The sequence below is a fragment of the Mytilus californianus genome, unplaced genomic scaffold (assembly GCF_021869535.1).
Source record: "Mytilus californianus isolate M0D057914Y unplaced genomic scaffold, xbMytCali1.0.p SCAF_1, whole genome shotgun sequence".
Lineage (NCBI taxonomy): Eukaryota > Metazoa > Mollusca > Bivalvia > Mytilida > Mytilidae > Mytilus > Mytilus californianus.
In genome coordinates, this window is record NW_026262581.1 from 127,724,440 (window position 1) to 127,751,391 (window position 26,952).

General features: G+C 31.8%; 1 protein-coding gene across 1 annotated transcript; it reads right to left on the minus strand.

Moving 5' to 3' along the window:
• Positions 1 to 385: 385 nt before the first annotated feature.
• LOC127733837 (diphosphoinositol polyphosphate phosphohydrolase 1-like) lies at positions 386 to 25,415 on the minus strand. The gene is made up of 4 exons (XM_052243237.1): positions 25,168 to 25,415; positions 16,882 to 17,037; positions 15,010 to 15,094; positions 386 to 3,922 (listed from the first exon to the last, which is right to left on the minus strand). Exons 1-4 carry the CDS (start codon positions 25,261 to 25,263, stop codon positions 3,813 to 3,815), a joined length of 447 nt encoding a protein of 148 aa, XP_052099197.1. The 5' UTR covers positions 25,264 to 25,415; the 3' UTR covers positions 386 to 3,812.
• Between the last annotated feature and the right edge of the window lie 1,537 nt (positions 25,416 to 26,952).

Consider the following 26,952-nt stretch of genomic DNA (forward strand, 5'->3'; position numbering starts at 1 on the left):
TTGAACAAGACTGGCTTAGATACATCAATAGAAAACAAACCTGCAATATGTTTATGCTTGTCTGATTTCAAAATGTATCCCTATCAAAACTCTCAATGACACAGGAATATAGGCTACCCACACTGACTTGTAAATGACATCAGGAATATAGGCTACCCACACTGACTTATAAATGACATCATAAATTTACCTATAATTTAAGAACGTTTCCTGTGGTCAAACATGTTTAAGCTCTCTGGATTTTTGATTTTGAACTTTCCTGTGTAACCATTGCTGTCATTTTATATCATGTGTTCATATATTGAAGATGCTCAGTGGAAATCAACAATGGTGACAACACAACTATACAATATCTTTAAATCTACAGATCAAAGAAAAATTCAAGTACAAAAATTAAATTTTATTGGTAATATCATTAGGTGACAATTACAAAAAAAAATTGACTTAATTAAATTACAAAGTGGAATGCAAACACTATAAAGCACACTGGGATTTAATTTACCAATAAGAACTATTATGTCTTATAAAACTATACTCTTTCCCAAGAAACATCATTCTGTAAATATAACTGTAATATTGCAGCTTTTGTTAATGTCACCAAAAGACAATTTTCCTAGGTAAATTGTTGCTGTTAAAGGCAAATCATTGGGCTACGATCTGGCAAAAACCTGTCTTTATTATAGTTATTCTAGCCACACAGTTGTCAAAATGTAGAATGTTGCCGATCTGAAGTATGATAAAAATAAATAGGCAGCCAACCTATGTTGCCAATGGCCGATATTCTAATAAGGGTAATAATAGTTGGTATTCAATAATTTCTTAATTCATAACCACACATCACATTCAACAAAGATAAAAAGACAATGTATCTTAAAGTTATTAAATATCCTTTCTCTGAATATAAAAACAAGTATTGTGAAATTCCCAATTATTTGTTATTTTTTCTTAAATTTTACAGCACACTGAAACTGCAAATGAAATACCTAATTAAAGGTAAATTTCTCATTTAACAGATCTTCTGTAGGTGGTGTTACATATTTAATACAAAGTTTATTCAAAATATTTTTGCAAAGAATTCCGTTCAAGCCAAGCTAGGGGCCGTCTTAAACTTGCCGTGAGGTGAGAGTTTTTTTGCTCCGTGTTGAAGGCCTCACTGTGACTTTTAGATGAAGAATAGCAATAAAAGCGCTGTTCCTTTGCTTTTTGTTTGTTTTTTGCTGTGCATGTACTGATGGATACCCATATCCTTTGTTTTTCTATTATATATCTATGATCAAGTAACAAATATTAGCATCTTTATTTTATATATGCCATTTTTAAGATGAAAAAAGAATCTTCTCACTATGTATCATTTCACATGGTTGAATGATTGATTGTTGCTTGCTTAACGTCTAGCGGCAATAATTTCATGGATATTCAGGACAAAGGTAATACTTATGTGTGTGGTATGTACATGTGTGATTAATAACAATCATGCAATTCTTTATTGTGCTTAGTCTAAGCATGCATTGTCTCATTGTTTTGTCTTTATCGTAGGTGAAAACATGGCACTATTTTTTTTTTCATATATAAAAGGTAAAGTTGACATTTCATTTACAGTTCAATTTTTATATTCATGCACTTGACTGTTTCAAGTAACAAATAAATAACAACAAAAGTCGTGGATTATCTTAGCTTCTGTGAAATGCAGTACAGAAAGACAATATATAAAGCTTAATAAAGTCATATTGACATTTTTCCACAATTTATTTACAATCCCCAGCACTTTTTTACTGAACTTAATCTTAATTAGTACTGTCAACCTTATTACAACAAATAATGATAATAATTTTGGCACATATCAAAATATACAACAAAGTAATCAAAATAATGACAACAAAGTAATCAAAGTAATTACAACAAAGTAAATAAAGTAATTACAACAAGAAAATCACTTGCATTACAGAAACCCTTTGCTCTTTTATAATAACATTACAATAATATATGTTCTGTTATTCCATTCCCTGAAATTAATCAAATATACAAAAAAAAAATGCAATTGTCTATAAATAAGGTCAAAATTAAAATATACCCTGTATCTGTTATTCAAGTAATCCTAAATTTTCCCACCATGGTAAACAATTTATGGCAGTTTCAAACAAGTGCTCTTAAACTTAAGGAATTTTCATGATTCAATGTAAGTTTAATGTTTCAGGAAAAAGCTTTTCACATAGCCTGCCTACAAATTACACAGTTGGTTCTTTAGCATAGAAAAAACATATAAGCAACCAAGATTTAAAAATTCGGAATAGGGCTATAGGTGTAAAAAAAATTAAAATAAATTCCGCAAAAGCACAAAAAAAGACATTTTACTCTGACAATATATTATTGTTTTCCTGAAGAAAGAAAGAGCTACTTCTCAGATAATAATATATCTATAAAAAATGCAATTGCTAATAAGATGTTTTATTTGTACCGGTTTTTTTTTACATAAATGTAGTAAAAGTTTTATTCTAACATAGAATACAAACAGCAACACAATAATGTTAAATGTTTAAAATGGATAAGATTGACAATAAAGAAGAAAACTTTTAACAGAAAACATTTAAGTTTGTATCTATTCATTGGGGGAAAAAACATTACCAATAAATATGATCATGCCGGTATTTGTTACCCAAAATGTTGGTGGTTGGATGACTAGACCTAATAATGCATAGGAAATTCTTCTGAGATATTGTTGAGACAAATCTTTTTTTGATATCAATTTCATAAAAATCTTATGAGAAATGAAGTCTTTGGAGTGATTTTCCATAGAATTTATATTTCCAAAGGTCATAACTGATTTTAAAAGTTGTCCCAGACATTGATGATACAAATTTTATAAAAATCTGGAAAGAACTGTACATGTGAGAGCATATACAAGACTAAACATACAGGCTCCTTTATTTCTATGTCCCCCGCACCACATTGCAGCTGGGGGACAAAAATTAGGACAAGTAAAGTTTTCATGAAATTTGTAAGGACAGTAATTCTGCAACAACTGAAACTAAATGCAAACTCTATCAGTATGTCATCATTGTTCAAAATTGCACCAAAATATCAGACAATATCTGCTGGCATAATGAAAAAAGTCGACAATTGGTTGTTTAAGAAGGATGGTATGATGGACATGGGTACCAAATATGCCATTGCATCTAAAGGTGGGGTCATGAAATCTGAAAATGAGCCTACAAGCCAAAAGTTCCTCATTTTAAAATAAGGTTTTTGAAAATGTTTACCAAGTCATTTATCTTTTTGCTCTTTCTGTTATTTCTTTTTTTGGAATCTGAGAATAGAGGTATAAAACTAATTAAATGATGAAATACATTGAGCCATCTTGTCTAATTCATGAGGGCAAAATGGCCTTCATTGGAAGTACTTAGTAATTTGGCCATATCAATCACAAAGCTTGCTCAAATATGAGTAGATATATAGATGTACACAACTCATAAAACACATTTACAGATGTTTTACAAAATGATAGAAAACTGATTACAGCCTTTCTGCATACTATTCACAGTTAAAAATATAGCAGTTTTCTATAAGTACAAGTAATGCTGAATATTTATGAAAATCCCCTTTGTTCCCACTACAATATTTAATTAAATAACAAATTACAACCTAAAAGTTGTCCTAAATTTGGCAGTCATTTAAAAAGTGCTTTGATCTTTTGATTGGCTTCCTTTTATCCTCTAAACCTATGAAGATTTCATCTGTTCATTAATTGGCACATCATTACATGAATACTTCAAATTATGATCTGATATGGTAATAAGCTAGACCTTCATACCACGTCATGTGATCCTTTCTGGTTTGTCCAGAAGTTGTAAATAAGTCACTTGTATTGGTTTATGTGACAGTCTTTTCTTTGCTTCTTCAAATGAAAACCATTGTCTTGATCTCCCTGCAAAGATCAAATAATGTATTAATAATATTACTTACTTTGATTGACTGAAATGGTAATTTTTTGTTCTTTTAATTATACTGTAAATTCAGAAATTATTGCGAGGTTTTTATTAATGTGAATAACACGACTACCTGAGTATTGCAATAATAAAAACTCACATTCTGATATCAAATACATATATCTGTCTGTAGATTTTCCAAAATTCGCAATAGTTAACCTCGCATTTTTGTTAATTTTTCAAAAATCCCAATAATAAATGCACGCAATAATTTCTGAATTTACAGTAAATGTTACACAAATCCTGCTTGAATTCATCCAAACAATGTATTATGATAATGGTTTTTTGCACTTGCAAATTGACCCCCCTCCCCCCTTTATTTCTTCAGCTGGAACAAACTGAAGCTTATGATATATAAACCACAACACATTCTATATATACACTGTGTAAAGGGACTTAAACCACAAGGCCAAGAACAAAATGTGAATTATACATAGCTTTCATTAGTCAGGTAACTGTAACACCCCTACACCGTGTCAAAGGCCTTTGACCACTTGACTAACAGATATGAAATATTATAGCTTTCCTTAGTCAGTCTTTCCTTAGTCAGTCTATCTAGGGTTGTAGCCCTTTACACAGTATATAATGTATAGAAACTTTTTGTGCATTTCTTTTTTATTTCAGTATATGATCAAGAATAACAATGCTACTTTTCAGAATTAGTCACACACCATTTTTCTTTTTAAACATTATCTTTTTACCAGCAATAACTCTAAAAGTGAAAATTTGTCTTATTTTGTTTGCACAAATAATCAAGAATCAAATCATTTTTGTTTTTATAATATTGTTTGTCAGTTACATTTTATATGTTTTATGGTGTGATGAAAACTACAGGACTGAATCATTTGTCTACATCAATGCAGACATTTCCTTGTTTTTAATTGTTCCTATCTCTGTCTGCAAATGACTTTGATATGCTAAAACATATGTTAGGCTATAATGCTACAACACAAGTTCTTCAGGAGATACCATCAAATCTATTACAGTAATGATAAAGTAGTCAATGTAAATGTGTAAATACAACAACAAATTTAATAGAAACAAGAGGCTGTCAAAATGACAGCAAGCCAAATTTTTATGACATATTATTAGTGTCATTGTTAATGAAATTAAGGACCATAACTCTTGAATGGCAAAAATCAAAAGTGAAATTTTTAATACCAAACTTGACCTCGATTTTTTCATCAGTAACAACATATTAAAATTTTAAAAGCATTAGTTCAAAGGTTCTCAAATTATTACACATAAATGACTTAAATTGCTATTCTCCAATCATTCAAGGACCATAACTCCTGAATGGCAAACTGAAAATCGTCAATATCCAACTTTATATCAATTTTGTCATCAGTAACAACATATTAACATTCTTAAAGCATTGGTTAACCAGTTCTCATGTTATTGCATAGAAAGAACATAAAGTGCCATTTTCCAATCATGTTACATAACTCCTTAACCACAAAAAGAAGAAAATAGTCAACATCGAATTTGACCACCATTTTTTCATCAGTAACAAGTACTAACAACATACTAATTAAAATTTGAAAAGTATCAGTGGAACAGCTCATAAGATAACAGATAGAAACAAATAGAGCCGCCCAACCATTTGCTTGTCAATCCACCAGCTGTACCACCCCACAGTAACCAAATTTAAGCTTAGATTTGAAAATACCAAAAGATATATTTATATTAATTTCATGGGCTTGTTTCCTTGATTTCATGATATAAAATCAGGAATTAAAAAGTAGTTTCTCATTGTTGAAGACCTAATACAGCAAACTACAGTTACTAACATGTATGTCACTTGGTCTCTGGTGGATAGCTGTCTCATTGGCAATCATATCACATTTCCTTATTTTATATTACAGTACTGTAAATGCAGAAATTATTGCGAGGTTTTTATTAATGGGAATAATGTGACTGGGTGAATATCGCAATAATAAGAACTGGCATTCTGATATCTGATACATATATCTGTAGGCAAATTTCCCTGAAATTGCAAAATCATTAATCTCACATTTTTGTCCATTTTTCAAAAATCGCAATATGCACGCAATAATTTCTGAATTTACAGTAATCAGATCGAAAAGCTCAATGATTAGGAAAAGGTGTATTATAAAAGTGAAATGAAGTTTTTCATCTTTTTTTTTTTTGAAACTTTAAAGAATTAAAATAGTGTATTCATCCTGCACTGACTTGGATCATGCATAGATTAATTTATTGTCAACCCTTTAGAATGTGTAAAAGAAATTTTCCCATTTCAAAACCAATGTACACTTAAAGAACAAGAATGTGTCCATAGTACACTGATGCCCCACTCGCACTATCATTTTCTATGTTCAGTGAACCCTGAAATTGGGGTAAAAACTCTAATTTGGCATTAAAATTAGAAAGATCATATCATAGGGAACATGTGTACTAGGTTTCAACTCGATTGGACTTTAACTTCACCAAAAACTACCTTGACCAAAAACTTTAACCTGAAGCGGGACAGACAGATGGACGGATGAATGGACGCACAGACCGAAAAACATAATGCCCCTAGGTGGGGCATAAAAATTAAGAATAAAATGCTCCGCAGGGCGCAGCTTGATACGACCGCAGAGGTCGAACCCTGAACAGTTGGGGCAAGTATGGACACAACATTCAAGCTTGATACAGCTCTGAATTTGGATTGTGATTAAATATTTGACACAGCATAGGTTTCTGACACAGAATGAATGTGGTCTAACAACTTAAAAATTTTAAATCGGACATTCAACTATTATGGTCCAATATCCAAAATCTAAATACATGGTTAGATTCAGCATATCAAAGAACCCCAAGAATTCAATTTTTGATGAAATCAAACAAAGTTTAATTTGGGACCCTTTTGACCTCAATGTGGACTAAGTTGATAATGGGGCCCAAAAATCAAAAATCTAAATACATGGTTAGATTCAGCATATCAAAGAACCCCATATATTCAATTTTTGTTGAAATCAAACAAAGTTTAATTTTGGACCCCGATTTGGACCAACTTGAAAACTGGGCCCATAATCAAAAATCTAAATACATGTTTAGATTCAGCATATCAAAGAATCCTAAGAATTCAATTTTTGTTAAAATCAAACTAAGTTTAATTTTGGACCCTTTGGACCTTAATGTAGACCAATTTGAAAACAGAACCAAAAATTAAGAATCTAAATACACGGTTAGATTCGGCATATCAAAGAACCCCAATAATTCAATTTTTGATGAAATCAAACAAAGTTTAATTTTGGACCCTTTGGACCTCAATGTGGACCAATTTAAAAACGGGGCCCAAAATCCAAAAACTTAATACACGGTTAGAATCAGCATATTAAAGAACCCCAAGAATTCAAGAATAAAACCCCATTGAAATTGGTCAAGAAATAAGCAATTTATACGAAGTATCTTCTTTTGTACAATACTGTGCAATTGAATATTTCTTGCTATTGCGCAATACTGTACAATTGACAATTTCTTGCTATTGCGCAATATTGTGCTATTGGATATTTCTTGCTATTGCACAATACTGTGCAATTGAAGATTTCTTGCTATTGCGCAATACTGTGCAATTGAAGATTTCTTGCTATGGTGCAATACTGTGCAATTGAAAATTTCTTGCTATTGCACAATACTTATTTTATAATAATTTACACATCCTGTTTGGTGTGTATCTCCTACCATATTATTTATTATTTGCTTTTAAATATAAAACAGAAATAACCAACTTAACATGGAAAATTTTAAAAGAAAAAAAAAAGGAAAAAAAAAAAAATCCCCCCCCCAATTTTTTGAACCCCCTTATGATTCATCACCCCCAAACTCAATCCCAGCTTTCCCTTTGTGGTATGGTACCTTGCAGTACAATTTCAAAGAGATCCATACACTTGAACACAAGTTATTGTCTGGAAACTAGAAAAATGCTTATTTTTGGCCCCTTTTTGGCCCCTTATTCCTAAACGTTTTGGGCAATTACCCCCAAAATTAATCCCAGCATTCCCTGTGTGATATGGAACCTTGTGGTACAATTTCAGAGAGATCCATACACTTGAACACAAGTTATTGTCTGGAAACTAGAAAAATGTTATTTTTGGCCCCTTTTTGGCCCCTTATTCCTAAACGTTTTGGGCAATTACCCCCAAACTCAATTCCAGCTTTCCCTTTGTGATATGGAACCTTGTAGTACAATTTCAGAAAGATCCATACACTTACACACAAGTTATTGTCATGAAACTAAAAAAATGCTTGTTTTTTGCCCCTTTTTTGGCCCCTAATTCCTAATTTTTTGAGGCAATTACCCCCAAAATTAATCCCAGCATTCCCTGTGTGATATGGAACCTTGTGGTACAATTTCAGAGAGATCCATACACTAACACACAAGTTATGTCTGGAAGTTACAAAAATGCTTATTTTTGGCCCCTTTTTGGCCCCTAATTCCTTAACTGTTGGTACCATAACCCCCAAAATCAATCCCAACCTTCCTTTTGTGGTATTGAACCTTATGGTAAAATTTCATAGAGATCCATTCACTTAAACTAAAGTTATAGTGCGAAAACCAATGTGTCTTCGGACGACGCCGGACGACGCCAGACGACGACGACGACGCCAACGTCATACCAATATACGACCAAAAAATTTTCAATTTTTGCGGTCGTATAAAAATGACTTGTGTATTAATATTTTTTCATGAAGTAAAGTATGATCACCATGATCATTACTGATAAACCTCTTCTGTTTAGTTTTCAGATCACCAGTGTCTGTCACACATTTTCTGATTTACCATTGTCATTTTTATGAATATCATGTTTTTAATTTGAGATTTTATAATGATCTAAAAGAGATGTGAAGTATGGCCTTAATAATACAGGACTACAAGGTAATAGTTAACTTCTCAATAAAACACAGCAGCTATTACATTAATGCATCAGATGAGGTTTTATATGAAATTTTGTACTTGAAATCAGATTACTATTAATGTATTTAGAAAATCAATACAGGGCAACACATTAGCGATAAATTTGGTATATACATATCAAACATTAACATCTGTAAGTTGTTGTTGATCAAATTTAATATATTATTGTAGTAATTAATATAGACAAAGTCTTGTAAATATAACATACATTTATCAAGTCTGTATATGTCTGTAACTTACAATTTGTGGAGTAAAGGAGCAATGTTACTTTAATATGGCATAGTGGTAGGGATATTGATTTCACTAGGAATCAAAAGCTAATGCTTCATGGAAATTGATTAGGATATTGGGAATTAAGTTACATTATGTTGCTCTATCCATTCTATATTGTCTTACCATTCACAATTTGTGTGGTAATATTTAACAATAAATATTTCCCCTGTTTTTAGTCAAGACATATTAATACCTTAACATAACAATTAGGTTTAGAATGCACCATATGTATACTGGATTTTTAGAACATTATCTTCCTGTTTCATTCTGGAAAATTTCTATTTTTAAGTTATATTGTTCATAATATTAAAATTGGATGTTGACCTTCCTATTCCATAGTTTTTCTTTGAAAAAGACAGGATATGGGGAAATATAGGAAATATACAATTAGAACAATCACCAATAAAATATGTACATTAATAAAAGCCATTTTGGGTCTGGTTTATTACGACAGCAACCCAAAAACCAAAACTAACACTTACAACATTTTGTCTTAAACACAAGTTTCTATACCATATGACAAGCTCTGAAGCATTCTGAAGCTAGACAAACTGTGAATAAATTTGAGTAGATATAAAAATAAGGAGATGTGGTATGATTGTCACTTCACCACAACTATATATTCACCAGAGTTCAAATGACGAGGATATTTGAGACAACCATAGATCTGAAATCACTATCAAAGTAAAGCCTTCCCCGACAAGGTTCACATATAACTTTTCAGTAAACATGAAATAGAAAATACATAAGCGTCAAAACAAGTAAAAAATATGTTTGCAAACAAAGAACAAAACTGCCAGCTTTGCTTGAAACCTGAGTTTAGTACAATGCAGAACTTTACATCCTCTGGGTATTAGATGATCAATACAAAAAATGTATTACTCCATATCTTCAGCAAGAAATTTTATTTCCACAATTTGCTGTCATTCATCAACAGGCTTATGTAATGATCAACTTCAAAACGTTTGTCAATGTCAACTGTCAAGAGACGTAAGATTTTGGATTTGAAATACAATTGAAGTGTAGTATATCATTTTGAAGACATTGAGGAGAATTATTGTTCCTTTTCACTTACAACTATTTAAATGCATTGCTATTATATTACAAATGCATTGAACATACAAAATTTATTATTCTATGCAGTACTTCAGATTATAAAATAAGTACAAGAGGATGATTTAAATGTAGATCTGGAATTTTATTTTTTCTGTTTACCCAAATAACTATCCATATTCTAGACACTAGATACTATTATGGAAGAAAGTGAAGAAAATTATAAATAAATTTCTCATAAAATATAGTAAAGTATATGATGTTGCACCTTACTAACATCGCCTGATGATAATAAAAGCCTAACTCACAGGTTTCTCCAAAATTTCAGTTCACCTCTCACTCTATTCTCTATGATTAAACTTATTACTCCTAATGCAATATGTCATGCTCAGTCAAAGTCTAAAAAAAACAAAATCAAACAGTCTTGTAGTAAATCAATATTCAGCTGTCAAATTTTGGTAATTTCAAACTGGAAATAAAATTAATTGCATGTATATTGCATGCACTACTCATGAAATAAAACAAATAGTGTTATTTTGTAAATCAATGAATTGCTTACATAAATATGACCACTTGTTTTACATATGTTTATATACACCTAGTGCACCTGTTGGAAATAAAAACTTACATTACCTGAATGCCAATTCATAAAACCATTTTGGCAACATGTTATGTTTGTGTTCTATTCTATCTTGTTTTACTGAGTCAGCAATAGCAATCATTATCTGTAGGTTATCATTAGGTAAATTATCTATTAAATTATTTCAGATGTAGATATTTCAAATTTTCTAATATTTTTTTTATTTTCCTTATTGCATAATTATAGAGAAAGGCTGTAATTTATATTGTGTTTAAGAATTGGAAAGGAGGATTCCATGTATTTTACACCCCCCTACTTAGTTTTTTGTTTAAGAATTGCATGGCACATCTTGGAAAGGAGGCTTCCATGTATTTTACATCCCCTACTTAGTTTTTTGTTTAAGAATTGCATGGCATATATTGGAAAGGAGGCTTCCATGTATTTTATACCACCTACTTAGTTTTTTGTTTAAGAATTGCATGGCACATCTTGGAAAGGAGGATTCCATTTATTTTACACCCCCTACTTAATTTTTTGTTTAAAAATTATGCAACTTTTAGGTAAAATATCACTGGGACCATCTTTTGCCCAACTACAACCATACTGTTTTTCCTATTCATATATCAACACGAGTGCACACCCTGAAATGTCTTGCCTGTTTTACTGACCATTGATTTTATGTTGAAAGTCTTAAAGATAAAGGTTTTACTACAAGTATCACATAAACTTAACATTCTTAAAGATCCATGGCAATTATAAGGTCAAAGATGGCAATTAATGAGGTCAAAGTCAGATAAAAACTGTCACATAGACATGTACACCTTATAATCATTCCATACACCAAATATAGTTGACCTATTGCTTACAGGACTTGAAAAACAGACCAAAACACAAAAACTTAACATTGACCAATGAACCATGAAAATGAGGTCATGGTCAGATGATACCAGCTAGACAGACATGTACACCTTACAATCATTCCATACACCAAATATAGTTGACCTATTGCTTACAGTACTTGAAAAACAGACCACAACACAAAAAAATAACAATGACCAATGAACCAGTAAAATGAGGTCAAGGTCAGATGAAACCTGCCAGTCTGACATGTACCCCTTACAATCATTCCATAAATCAAAATATAGTTGACCTGCTGCTTGTAGTATCTGAGAAACGGACCTAATCACCTAACTTTTACCTTGACCACTGATCCATGAATTGAGGTCAAGGTCAGGTTAACCCTGTCTGACGGACATGTAGACGTTGCAAGGAACCCATATTCCAAATATAGTTATCCTATTACTCATAATAAGTGAGAAATTCACATGACAAAAAAACTGTAATTTTTTTTCAAGCAGTCACTGAACCATGAAAATGAGGTCAAGGACAATGGGCATATGACAGACAGAACATAGGGTATCTGCATACAAGGTATGAAGCATCCAGGTCTTCTACCTTCTGATATATAAAGCTTTATACAAATAGTTTACGCTGTCGCCACCGGATAGTAATACCTATGTCTTGCATACTGCAGCTGTAATGATAGCAAAATTTAAACCTGATATGTGTTGTAGGTGTTGTATGGCTAACATGCACAAAGACAATTAGATTCCTGGAATTCTAAATTCCCTTTGTTTGCCTATCCTACGAAAATAAATTGAAAACAAAATTATACTGTGGATCATATGTTTGTTCATGGTATCAATTTTACACAGTTGAAGAAAACTTTGTTATTTTGAGGGTACCTAATTTTATTGTTTCATTATTTGTTTGCTTGTTTCAAAGTCACTAAAATTTGTATTTTGTAAAGCATTTAAATTAGTGGTTTCCTATTAGCCTCAAAATCCACAAAACTGGTATCTATCTACAGTAAATGAAATTAACAGTAGAAATAGTCTGGTGCTGCAGTTAGACTGGTTCTAGACTGGATAAATGTTCATATTACATATTTCATATATCAAGACAGGTAGGGTCCAATGCCATCTTTTTATTTGAAATCGTGGTTGTTCTAAGTTTAAAAATATTGACGTCATCAAAATAGTGATGTCGAGTGTTTTCTCCCAGCATGCACTGGTAACTGACCACAACAATAAACAATGGCAGCATAAATAACTTCCAGAATCTCCTGCGCGACTGATTGTGCGGTGTTTAGTTAAAAAAAGTACTAAAATGGAGTCGGCCTCCACCTGTCTATGTATAGAACAAGGTGATTATACATAGCTGGAATCCAGTCTAGTGCTGCAGTGTGCTCCACAGCTGATGGTTATTACTTGTTAAAAGTCTCAATGTTCTTTTAAACATCTTAAACTATGAAGTGTTTGATTATTGTAAGTTATATTATAATACAATATATATTATGAAATCAGTATTTATCATTCAATAATTGAATGCTCTAGAGAATTTCAAAACTTTTCCACAATCTAAACAGATTATTATTTATAAAACTGATGAAGAAAAAGATAAAATTATCTTAATATGCCCATCAAAATGAGACAAAACTGAAAATTTAAAAGAATGTATCTTAGGGCTATTCCAGGATTAAATGCATGGGGCATGGGATGCACTTATTTTCAAAAAATAAATCATGCAAGTGGGGGGGGGGGGGGTCTCAAAATTGAATTTTGGGTACAGATGTGCGGCTGGGATTTAAAAAAAAAAACCATTCATATATTGAAGTCTTGTGAAAATCATGACCCATAAACATATTTCATGGCAAAATCATAGCCCATTCATATATTTCTCAGTTTTCACTTAATTTGATTTAAAGGGCATGTATACAGATATAGATGAAAATTACTGACCAATTCACATTTTACCATGGTGAAATTATAACCCATTGATATAATTATTTGACATAACATAAAAATTAAGGAACCCATTCAACATTCCAGAGTGTTCAACTTCATATAGGAATTAAAGTCCCCCCCCACCCCCCACCAGTGGGAAAAAAATATCAAGTTTTAACATAAAATCATCAAGTTGTCTGGTGACTTCGGTGCTTCGGAGACTAGGTGTTTCAAAACTAGTTGTCTCAGGAACTAGGTGTCTCCAAAACTAGGTGTCTCAGAACTAGGTGTCTCAGGAACCTATGGTTTTGAAGCTTGTCCTCTTATAGTTTTTGAAAGGTTATAATTGTTGAGCAAATCGGTTGGGACCTCGGAGTCAGTGAAAGGATTAAGGATAAATTGAGGTTATAGTTTTTAGACTACTTTTTGATACAAAGTTAATTGTGTAAATATTGTTGTTTCTTTATTAAGTTTCAAAGTTTGAAGGTTGGTCTCGTAGTTTTTAGTGAAGCCTCCAAGTTGTAGTTAGATTTTGAGTTAAGTAAAAGATTGATATTGGAGTATCTCAGATTCTGTGAAAACGGATACGAACAGATAGTTTATAAGCCAAACACGTTACAAATCATTGGGCTTGGAGCAAAAACATGCATCTTAATCTGAAAAATACATCATGATGATGTATATTCCTCAAAACATGCTATCCTCCTTTTCCCCTTTGGATAGTTCCCTATTTATAATAATAATATTAATTATCTATCAACAAGTCAAATGTTACAAACATATATATCTAGACAAATATGTGTACACACCAAAGGCAACATAATTATATTCACTTCAAGTGCACAATGTTATGAACAAACAATCTTTATAAATCAGTAAAAGTTATAAATCATATCAATATTATTACATCACCACTTCAACTGAAATCATATCAATTACTGTTCTAATATCCACTATGTCCTGTGGTTTAGCTGTTTACATGCAAGTTCAATCTAAAATAAACTTGCTTAAATAAATCAAATGTACTGTCAATCTGTAATTTAGTCCTGATATCTTATATTACAGTCTCCACTAAACTTACCCTTATCTAAACCTTAACTTACAATGTAACCATATTAAAGTAGGCGATATACACAACACAATTTTAGGGCAACCACAGAAATTTGTCTTTAATTTCTATTATTACAGGATAATATAAGATATGAATAATGATGTCAAATTTTACAGCTCATCCCATGCCATATATAGATGAGTTTGACAGGGTTAAGGGGGGATAAGGGGGCAGTGGGGGTTGGTAGAAGAAAGTGTAAATCAGGGACCCCCTCCCCCCCCCCATCCCTCCCCCTCACAGCTTGAAGACTGCTATTAAAGAAAATTAAGACTGAAATAGAATTATGTAGACAAGTAACTTACCCATAGATCTTTTGTCATCCCAGTCATCTAAATATTCTGTTACTATAAATGCAAATACCAATGTCCTATGTTTCTTCTCTTTATTCTGCAAACAAAAAGCAATCAAAAGAATGATATAACATGTTATATATATATATATACTCTTACATTATGCCATCAAGACTTGTGTGTGTGTGTTTGTATTGCATAAGAATTTATTAGAAATGGATACACAATAAAGTAACAAATTCTGTTTCCAGTTTGACATTCTGTTGTGTCACCAGATGTTCCCCTTGAAAATATCTAAATTTCTTAAACAGATTTATTCCTTTAAAAGGGGCAGGGAGGTAACAACCAGCCTGGCAATTGTACAAAATTGCTGAGAAGATACATCCAATTCTTTGAATTCTTTGATGTTTTTTGTATTAGCTTAAGTATTGAATTTGAACTCAAACTGAAGCCAAAAGGTGACAAGGGGCCTCTGTGGCCGAGTGGTCTAAGTAGTCCAACTACTGTATCACTAGCCAATCAACACTGAGGTTATGAGTGCGAATCCTGTGAGGGGCAGGTGCACTCGACTCCAATCTTAATTGACTTAGTTTTCCTACCAAAGGTCGGTGGTTCTCTCCGGGCACTCCGGCTTCCTCCACCAATTAAAACTAGACCTCCACGAAATAGCACAATAGTGGTGAAAGTGGCTTTAAACACCAATTAATCAATCAATCAATCAATCAAAAGGTGACAATAATGGTAAAAAATATATAAAGATGGAAACAAATGATGTGCATGTTTGGGTCACTAATCATTTAATGAATAAATGGTTTTAGTCTCATAAATTAGTAAAGAGCTACAGAGAACTTAATATCAGTTCATATATAATACATGTACATATAAATAAGCTATTACTACACTACACAGAATGTTACATATAAACATAAACATGTTTTTAACCCATCTTTTGTTGTCAGGTGTTGTCAATCATTAATGTTGTGTTTTCATTTCATTATCAATTTTAAAAACATCAGGATGGAAGTAATTTCACCTAAAAAATCAGTTTATGTATGGCAGTCTGATCAATAATAAATCATTTACATATTCTTTGGTTAAATAAACAAGCGTATTAGTAGGATTTTGATTCAGTTAGTCGAGAGGCTAATATTTCTAAATTTTGACAAGCCCATCTGAGATTATATTCACCTTTTTTTTTAGCAATTTCCATATGGAATTGATGGTTACAGGATTTCTCTTGGAAACTTGAGAAAGGATTCTTTCAAATAAAGTTAATAGAATGTGATAAAAGTAGAATAAAATATTGTGTGTACAGATATGGTATATATGATATATATATTATACAACTGTTGACTAATACCATCAAACTGAAATATTGCTTCCTGTAATGCTTCCAATATATATGTCATAACAGACCCAGAAAATCATACTTAACATTCAAAAGCCATGATAGTGTTGACCTATCAGACTAAAAATTACAATTGGTCATCTGAAATGAATGGATCAGGTGCATAATCAGTTTGTATTTGATTATAGTTTCCCTTTAATGTATTTGTCCTATATATTTCTAAATGTAACTAAAAATAATTAAACATAATTTCAGGTTTGTATATATATTATGTCTCATTCATATTTCTACCTTATATAATTAACATGAGATTGTCCCTAAAAAATGATAAAAAAACAACAGATAGTTGATCAAAACAAAAAATACAAGTTCAAATTACTAAACTTTGACTCACAAACATAATTGTTATATTACTTCCATTATTGTCCACCTCAGAATCTCAATCTTTATAACTTCAAATTTTCTAAGGCACATGTTTAAATACCTAAATCCCTCACTTTAAACCAATCTTCATTGTAATTACCCTTAGACTTTACCTCAAATGTTCCAATGTAACGACCTAGATCTCCCCTGACTCCAGCCTCCTCTAAGGCCTCTCTTTCTGCTGTAGCCTTTGCTTCTTCTTGAGGTTCAATCCCACCACCAGGAACAACATATTTCTCTCTGTCTTTACTACTTGTTACTAACAAGATCTGCAAGTATGCAAGTAACTCTAGAACTGTAAAAGTGACACCACCCAATTTCAAACTTGATCTGTATTATGTGGTAATAAACATTGTGTATAAGTTTCATAACATTTGGTTGAGGCAAACTATAGTTAGAGAACGGACACGAAAAATTCAGCAATTTTTATTTATAAAGGGGCATAACTCAAGAACCCTAAAAGTGACACCACCCAATTTTGAACTTGATCTGTGTTTTGTGGTAATAAGCGTTGTGTATTAGTTTCATAACATTTGGTTGAGGCAAACTAAAGTTAGAGAACGGAAACGAAAATTCAGCAATTTTTATGTTTATAAAGGGGCATAACTCAAGAACCGTAAAAGTGACGCCACCCAATTTCAACCTTGATCTGTATTATGTGGTAATAAGCATTGTGTATAAGTTTCATAACATTTGGTTGAGGCAAACTAAAGTTAGAGAACAGAAACAAAAAATTCAGCAATTTTTATGCTTATAAAGGAGCATAACTCAAGAACAGTAAAATTGACACCACCCAATTTCAAACTAGATCTGTATTATGTGGTAATAAGCATTCTGTATAAGTTTCATAACATTTGGTTGCAGCAAACTAAAGTTAGAGAACGGAAACGAAAAATTCAGCAATTTTTATGTTTATAAAGGAGCATAACTCAAGAACCGTAAAAATGAAGCCACCCAATTTCAACCTTGATCTGTATTATGTGGTGATAAGTATTGTGTATAAGTTTCATAACATTTGGTTGAGGCAAACTAAAGTTAGAGAACAGAAACAAAAAATTCAGCAATTTTTATGTTTATAAAGGGGCATAACTCAAGAACAGTAAAATTGACGCCACCCAATTTCAACATTGATCTGTATTATGTGGTAAAAAGCATTTTGTATAAGTTTCATAACATTTGGTTGAGGCAAACTAAAGAAAGAGAACTGAAACGAAAAATTCAGCAATTTTTATGTTTATAAAGGGGCATAACTCAAGAACTCTAAAAGTATTAGTAACGTCACCCAATTTCAATCTTGATCTGTATTATGTGGTAATAAGCATTGTGTATAAGTTTCATAACATTTGGTCGAGGCAAACCAAAGTAAGAGAACGGAAACGAAAAATTCAGCAATTTTTATGTTTATAAAGGGGCATAACTCAAGAACCGTAAAAGTGACGTCACCCAATTTCAATCTTGATCTGTATTATGTGGTAAAAAGCATTGTGTATAAGTTCCATAACATTTGGTTGAGGCAAACTAAAGTTAAGAGAACGGAAACCAGCTTTGGGACGTACGGATGGAAGGATGTACGTATGGATGGAGACAAGGGTAAAACTTAATGCCCCCTCCGTAACGGCTCTGTTACGATGGGGGCATAAAAAACACTCTCCAAACAGACAAACATGTCTGTAGTTCATGTGTACCTTGCCATTTGCAACTGACCAAAGATACTGCAGGAACAATGAGGCCAGAGTATCTGCATGCTTATGAAAACAAAAGTACTTTCTTTAAAAGTTAGACTTTTCTATATACATGTATATTACTATTAAATGGTCTAAGTTTCTTTTGAGGTAATTAAGTCAAAGATTTTTTTAAAGGGGGAGACTTGATACCTAGACAACTGCTTATGTGTTTGTTAATATGTGTATATATGTTATTTAAAAGCAGTGGCTGATCCAGGCGGGGGTTCCGGGGGTTGGAACCCCCCCTTTTTTTTGGCCGATCAATGCATTTGAATGGGAACATATGGTTGGAACCCCCCTTTTCTCCTGGGTTGGGAACCCCCCCCCCCCCCCCCCTTTTTAAAATGGCTGGATCCGCACCTGTTTATAAGTGTTCTACATGACAAAAATTATAAGACTACTTTTCTATACAGGTGTTCAGCCTTGTATACTTGAAAAAATATAGTAAGTAAATATCAAATATATAATAAAATGAGTGCAATACCCTCTTACAGTTGTATATGTCATACTGGTAAACAGTATAATCTCAGTAGGATTAATGATGTTGATTCTATAATCAAGTAGCCCATAAATTGTAGGTTCAATAACCTACAAATAATACACCTATTACAGGAAATTATCTATTTTGTTTTCGTCAGCATGTTCAGTATATATCAATCTTATTGATTAACCATTTACACTGCGAACTGTTCATATATATTTACTTTACATCTACTCTAATACATAAACTGACAAGAAACATTTATGCACTAAATAATATATGAGGTAACGTGTTGTCAGAATTAAGCATGACACCTGTATAATTAATTTTCGGGCCAATTACAAAAAAAGATATTGTTGGTCCCTGTATTCTCACTAGGTGGTCAACTGTCATTTTAAGTGACAAATATGACACATTTGTCACAAATACTATACACACAAGTTAATATCTGAAAAATAAACTGCAATAAGTATGCCGGACTGTAACCTTTCAATAGATATGATGCCTTTCAGCAGTAAGCAGAAATAAGTATGCCAGATTGCCTTTCAATAGATATGATGCCTTTCAGCGGTTTTATCATATATTTTTAAGGGAATAATGCAAGAACAAAAGGTTCTTTTATCTTTCTTGCTGACATCAAACAAATAAAATTACATGAGTATAAGGTGTTTTTAAGCCGATTCTTTATGGATTTGTAGTAGATGAAACAGATTTTTGAGTCAAGTATAAACATCACTCAGGATGAATATTATCAGCCAAGTTAAACTTTGCTGCAACTCTGCTAATAATTAATAACAACAATCAGGGACTTTGCTGTTTAATTGGTTAGAACTGATAGACATGCTGACAGTCTTCCAGAAAAATATCTTACTACATGTATCGAGAAAACACGTTAAATAAACAATGAAAATGATATTATCGCCAGAGGAACCCTGTCAGATGGATATTACAACTTGCAATACTTCTTTTGACAAAATGTAGTAGTCCTATAGCTTTTACTCATAGTAAACTTTAACTGAAAAACTGACCTAATTATGTAAACCTTAAGAAGATCAATGAATAATAAATGAGGTAAAGGTAATGTAAACCCCAAAAGCCATAAAAAGCCTAATCTACTTATTAGACTAGAACAAAAGATTTCTTAATTAGGCAATGATGCTTTTATTAAATTTCTTAAAAAAAGGGACCAGAGAGACTTAAACAGAGAAATTACTGTTATGATATTATCTACATTTGTAAGAAAAGTCTAAATCACAAAAACACTTGACGAAGATGCTTTTAGATACATGCATACAGTATATAAATACAATTTAGTATCAATAAGCAATATATATTGTTTTACCTTGCATTTAATCTTTTTTTTTCAAAACTCATTCGTTGTCTTTGATTTTTTTTAAAATCAACATGGTCATGATGGTTTAAAGCAGAATACAAAGAGGACCCTAAAATGAGCTGTGACATAAACAGTAGCGTTTTTGTCAAGTTCACTCAAAACAGAAGCAGTTTTCCAGGAGACAATATATGTAAACTTTATTTGTAAACATGGAATTAACAGATTGGACTAAAAGTCTTCAGTCACTGTTCTGTTTAAAAACAACTTTAATTTTCAATAAAAACTAGAACACACCCGTGACATCGCGGGACCCTGACTGAATTAAAGTGCCTATGTCTTATTTTAGCAAGTTTTAGTATTCGTATTGTCATCTGATCAAGTCATGCTGATTGTATTTGTACACCGTTTTCTCTGGTTTCAAAATCTTTCTGTTTGAACCTGTCCTGGTTTCTTACATGTTTTTATATTTTTTATTTTTAATATTTTGAGGATGGCCAGGCTGGGAAACTGGGTAGCCAGGTTATGAAGAGGGTTGAGTGCTCACAAACATGTTTAACCCTACCCCTATCCCAAGTGAGGAGCCTGTGGTTCAGTGGTTGTCGTTGGTTTATGTCTGTCATATTTGTTTTTTCATAAATTTTTTTGTTATAAATTAGGCCGTTAGTTTTCAGATTTTTCATGTTGGGGTCTTATATAGCCGACCATACGGTATGGTTTTTTCTCAGTGTTGAAGGCTGTACCGTTGCCTGTAATTGCTTACATTCACTTCATTTGAACTTTGATGTCCTCCTTAACACCATAATCCATGGTGATGCTCCTATCAAAGGAGGAAGATACATGACATACGTACATACTACAACCGGAAACTACATGTGACATATACTATTGGTATCTGTATCGGATTCGACCCCGAAGTTGTTAATTATTGGTAATATTGATAATGTGGAAAACAAAAGGGCCTGGAATGGTGCAATTTGTAATCTACACCATTGTCATATTAGTTAAATATAAAGTTGAAATCTTTGATTCGTTTTTACGCCATGCCGGCTAACAAATTGGACCTCGTTATTTAAGTATTATAGATGTGAATAAAGCTGTGGACATGAAGCTGTAAAATACATGAACAATGTGAAATCAAGAGTTTTTATATAAGACAGATATGTGTAAAAAAAAAAGGACTCTATCAAACTCAAGTGTTTATCCATTCTCATTTTCAAGTATACTTCAAACATAAAATGCTTGTACTCTTACAGTTGTAGGCATTTTTAATATCCGTTCAAGAGCTTTTTACTAGTAATTATAATAAAATAACATTAGCTATAACAGAAGTTGGCATACTGATATGTTTTATTAAATTTGAGTTTCCTTCCCCCCACCAACATGTCAAATGTAAAAAAAACAATTTTAATGACAGCACAAGTACAACTGTTGCAAAGGACACTTCATAAGTACATGCACAAATGTACTATACATGAGAGAAATATTTTTTAGAAATGATTAGTTAGAAATTTTTCTGTAATTAGCCAATTTTTATGCAGCAATGCAATTTATTTGTGGGAAATACACTATAAACATACAGAAAATTGTTGAAATATTAAAAGATATAAAAACTTTAATTAAAGGGAGAGATAATTCAAATAACTTAATATATTGTAAATGTGTCCATGTAGCAAGAAAGAGAGGCAGTGGCCTCATTTTTTCTCTTTTTATTTTCTAAAAACATTTTATAACAGTTATCTTTTCATGTTTTATTTCAAAATTCTATCAATCAGTTTATTTTCTTGTCAGAATGACAGATTAGTTTTTTTTTGGACAAAAGTGAGTTCCCACTCAAAAAATGTCCAATCATTTCAACTAAAATCAATATTTTTCAAAAAAATATTACCAAGTAACTTTATGTGCGATTTTTTAAAATTAAATACCATAAGATGTAGAAATGTTTAAAATTTATTTGTTTATTTGGCCATAATATTAATCAGACTCACTTTTATTTTCTGATGAGGTGAACACAAAAAAAAAAATTTTTGGAAAAGTTTGCTATGCATTCTAACCAAAATAAAATCGTAAAAATTTGCATTTGTGTTTACTCCATCAGAAAATGAAAACGATCCTCACAAAAATTATGGGCAAATAATCAATAAAACTGCAGACATTTCAGCATCTTATGGTATTTATTTGATATAAATCATTCATGTAGTTACTTGGTAATATTGTTTTGTAAAATATAGATTTTAGTTGAAATGATAGGACATTTTTTGAGTGGGAACTCACTTTTGTCCACTATCTGTATGCATACCTGTCAACCTATGACAATGAAAATGCAGGTGATGACCTGCATAGAAGAATGAAATCTCAGGTCATAACGCGTACGAACTTTTTCGAGCTGAATTTCAGTATTTAGGGGACATTTTTCTTATAATTTATATCAAAGTTTCCAAAACATGTCCACATGGTTAAGTAATTTAAAATTGAACATATTATTATTTCATTGCACCTGGAGGCCATTGATAGTTTTGTGTTACATTGCCTTAATTCCTGTCCATATTCATTCCATGACATACAATGCATGTGCCAATTTGTGTTTTCTTTACATTCATTTGTGCAGCTTTTAAACAGTACAACATATCATATGTTGATATTAGAATATAATAAAATAAAGTTAAACAATTAAAGGAGGTATAGATGAAAAAAGTAATTTTCAAAATTTTTATTTTTTAATTGTTCTAAGGTAGAACAATAAGTAAAAGTATTATTCTGATATGTTTGTGCATTCAATTCATTTTAGATTTAATCATTTTACAAAAAAAACATAAGTTTAAGGAGTATATTGTGAATTGACAAATAAGGGGAAGTAACTCAAATTGTTTTTAAAAACAACTTTGAAATACACAAATTTTTTACGACCTAAAGCTAAGGTAATTGGTGTTAATTAACAGTGTGTTTGACACCAAAGCAAGTGAAGCCATGCACTGAAATGGGTCAATTGAGCTGAGTTTACACAGCTAGTTGAACTTCTTGTCCAGGAAGAATTACGAATTTGCCGGTATTTCATTGAAATCACTTTATATCTAATCAGTCTGAAGGTTAAGGAATCCGGGTGAAAACGGGTTATTTTCTGAATTCCAGGGTTATTTGGTCACCCGGCGGGTGTTCCGGGTGACCCCTCAGAATTGTGAAAATCTCGGGTCACACCCGCAGGATCCGGGTCAGTTGACAGGAATGTGTATGATAATTTGCAACAACTGAAGTTTGAAAATAACTTGAGCATTGAATAATCTTGTACATTATTTGGTCTCTGGAGGAAAATTGTCTCATTGGCAATCATAACACATCTTCTTATGGTTTTATTATATCATTTACCTATTCTTATTATATTTTCAGAAATTGAATTATAAACTACATTGTGGAAAAACTTAATTCAAGTTTAGAAATAAATTTTACCATTTACATGTATGTACTTGAAACAATAACTTATTTTAAAGATTGGTATAATCCAACTATTAATGTTCACAGTTAACTTTATAAGCTTTCAGTGATATTGTTGTCTTTTTTCAAAACTACCTCTACCGTTTTTTTTTGGGAAAAATGCATAATTTTTATTGAAATTGGGAAATTGGGTTTATTTTTTTTAAACCCATCTCCGATTTTTGCTAAACTTGACTGTCTTTTTTGCACAGTTTTATGAAATTCATCACGTATATTTTGATTGTCAGTCAACCTGAAAGGTACTTTTTGGGGAGGGGAAGAGACGGAAACAATGATGATAATTAATGCATTGAAAACCACATGTGTTACAAACACCATGATGATTCTGATCAGAAACCTGGAACTCAAAAGTGCTTTCATAATATCAAAACAATAACATCAATATGAAATTTACATTCATTACTACCATTGCCATCACCTTTGGGAAAAATGTAAAACTTATTGGGAGGAATTTTAAGCCATTTTTTTTAGTAATTGGGAATTTTCTCTAGGGGAAAAAGCCGAATTTCGGATGTAATTTGAGGCAAACAATATCACAGGCTTTATATGTGGAACTTGGTCACAGAAACTGTTTTTCTTCAAGTATATGTTACATACGATGTACAGTTCACTAAATTAATGAATGCACATTCCATTGTAGATGTGTCTTGAATATTTAGTTTTACACAGTCTGAATTTTAATTAAGTTAAACCAAATTACAATAATTGTCTGTGATATTTATATGTATGTATTCATATAAATATGTATTTTACATTATTCTGTTATTCATGATATTCATACTTTGTTAATTTACACCAATGAACCTTCAACAATCTCATGTAATTATTTGTTTAATTGTTCCACACAAAAGAGACCCCTTTCACACATCTCTTTCTATGTTTACATCTGCAAACCATCTTCTCCCTCTTATTGTAAACCTGATCACATACTACTGCTCCTAACCACACATGTTCACAAGCAAAACAAATGTGTTGACATGAAAACAGTAACACTACCATGTGTTTTTCTATTTTTAGATGACAACAACAAATAATGTAATTTCATTGGATAAAAAATAGGACAAGTAATGATAATGTCAACATTAACATAGCTGTCATAAGTGAAGATCATGTTTTGTGAAAAATAATCAAAGGGATACGTTTAAGCGCAATATCAATGTCCAAATCGAACGAGAATAAGGTTTTAAAACCAAAGAATTAATTATTAAACAACAGTTATAAGAAAAAGAAAATTATTAATTATTTATAATGTACATACATCATGAAATGATCCTTGAATGTTGATGCAAATATGTTAAACTGCATTTCAAAGTCTGGCAATTAATTATTTAGCAAATTTTAATACTGAAAAATTAAATATTAATGTTTACGCTACCTCTTGCTCTGTTTTATCTCTGAAGCATAAACATGATGCACGACGACGGAAGCCTTCGGCATCATATGTCCTTATTGAATTTGGTTTTTCTTTCATGTCAATCCAAATTTGACAGCTAAATGAAACGACTTTTTAAGATTTCAATTATTAGGTACGTTTTCAAAATGTTATTTCAATGTCATGTTTTGACATTCATCTTCTTAAAATAACTGAACGTGGTTACATGCTTCACTACTTAATTTTCCCACAATGCACCTTAACTTTATTTACTTTTTTTAAACTTTATGATCCTCCCAAATAGATAGGAGAACCTCCTTCTTCTTTAAGATCCTTCGTTTATTGAAGATTATACGCCGGGCGTCGACTATAAAATTTGATTTATAAGTTACAAGGTAACCAGAAAAAAGAAACAAAATCAAACATCAAAATAATATAGAGCCCTATGTACATTTGAAAAATAACATTAAGCTAAAACTAAAAAGTTTTGATGACAATATTAATAATAGTTAAGGGTAGAAAATAGGATGAGAGCAGATTCTGAGATCATACTCTTGAATCCCTGTACTGTACTGCATGAAACTATTTGGTATGGCAAATGATTCCAATCTATAACTGTACGTGGATAAAATGAATATTCATAAAATGTCTTAAGATGTTTGTATTTGCCTAAATGAGCCTGTGGATTGCTATGTCTGGTTCTGTTGTCTAGTGCACTGTGGGATCAAAGGGTTAAATGAAGGGACTGCAACAATTTCGTGTATAATTTTGTAGAAGAAAACAAGTCTGTATCTTAAACGCTTAATTTCAAGTGGGTACCAATTTAAGTCTGTCATCAATTCAGTAACTGAGCTGGTGTTATGGAAGCGGTTGCATGTGAAGCGGGTTGCTCTTCTCTGAACTTTTTCAATTTGTGAACTTTGCTGTTTTTGCTGTGGATCCCAAATGGTTGAGCAGTACTCTAATTTTGGCCGGACAAGAGCTTTAAATGCACGAGCTTTAACTTAAGGTGAGGCTATTTTAAGGTTTCTGCGAATAAATCCAAGAGACTGGTTTGCTTTTGATGTCATGTTATCACTGATATGTTTATCCCATTTTAAGTTTAATTGAAGAGTCTGGCCTAAACATTTTGTAGAGTCAACTTTTTCGAGAGAGTGATTAAGTAAATTGTAAGTGAAGTCTACAGGTTTTCTTTTTGTGTTACACTGAGAATGTAACATTTACCAGGCGGGTGAAAATGCTTGAGCCAGTCCCGCTCCCGTCTGCCGACCGCTTCCAAATCAGACTGTAATTTATATGTGTCATCTGGTTTCTTAATTTCCCTATAAATAATGCTTTCATCTGCGAACAATCTTAATGCATTATGTTCAATATATTCTGCCGAATCATTAATAAATATTAAGAATAAAATTGGTCCAAGCACTGTGCCTTGTGGTATCCAAATGTTACAGGAATTTTATTTGATGTCTACAGTTTGTGTTCTGTTTGTTAAAAAGTCTTGAATCCAATGTAATGCATTGCAATTTATACCATAGAAACCGATTTTATACATGAGGTGATGATGTGAAACTTTGTCAAATGCTTTTGCGAAATCCATTATTATGGTGTTTGTTTGAATGTTTTTATTATTTGAATTTGCAAGATGTTGAATAAAGGATATTAACTGAGTTTCACAGGAACGGGATGATCGAAAACCATGTTGTAAGTCATATAGAATTTTTTTTCTATATGTTTCATGATATTACTAGCTACAACATGTTCTAATAATTTGCAGCAGATGCATGTTAA

Coding starts and splice junctions, on each gene's coding strand:
- LOC127733837 (XM_052243237.1), bottom strand. CDS start 25,263: ATGAAAGAAAAACCAAATTCAATAAGGACATATGATGCCGAAGGCTTC. Junction 17,038..25,167: donor GAGATAAAACAGAGCAAGAG/GTAGCGTAAACA, acceptor GCATACTTGCAG/ATCTTGTTAGTAACAAGTAG. Junction 3,923..15,009: donor GGATGACAAAAGATCTATGG/GTAAGTTACTTG, acceptor TGATCTTTGCAG/GGAGATCAAGACAATGGTTT.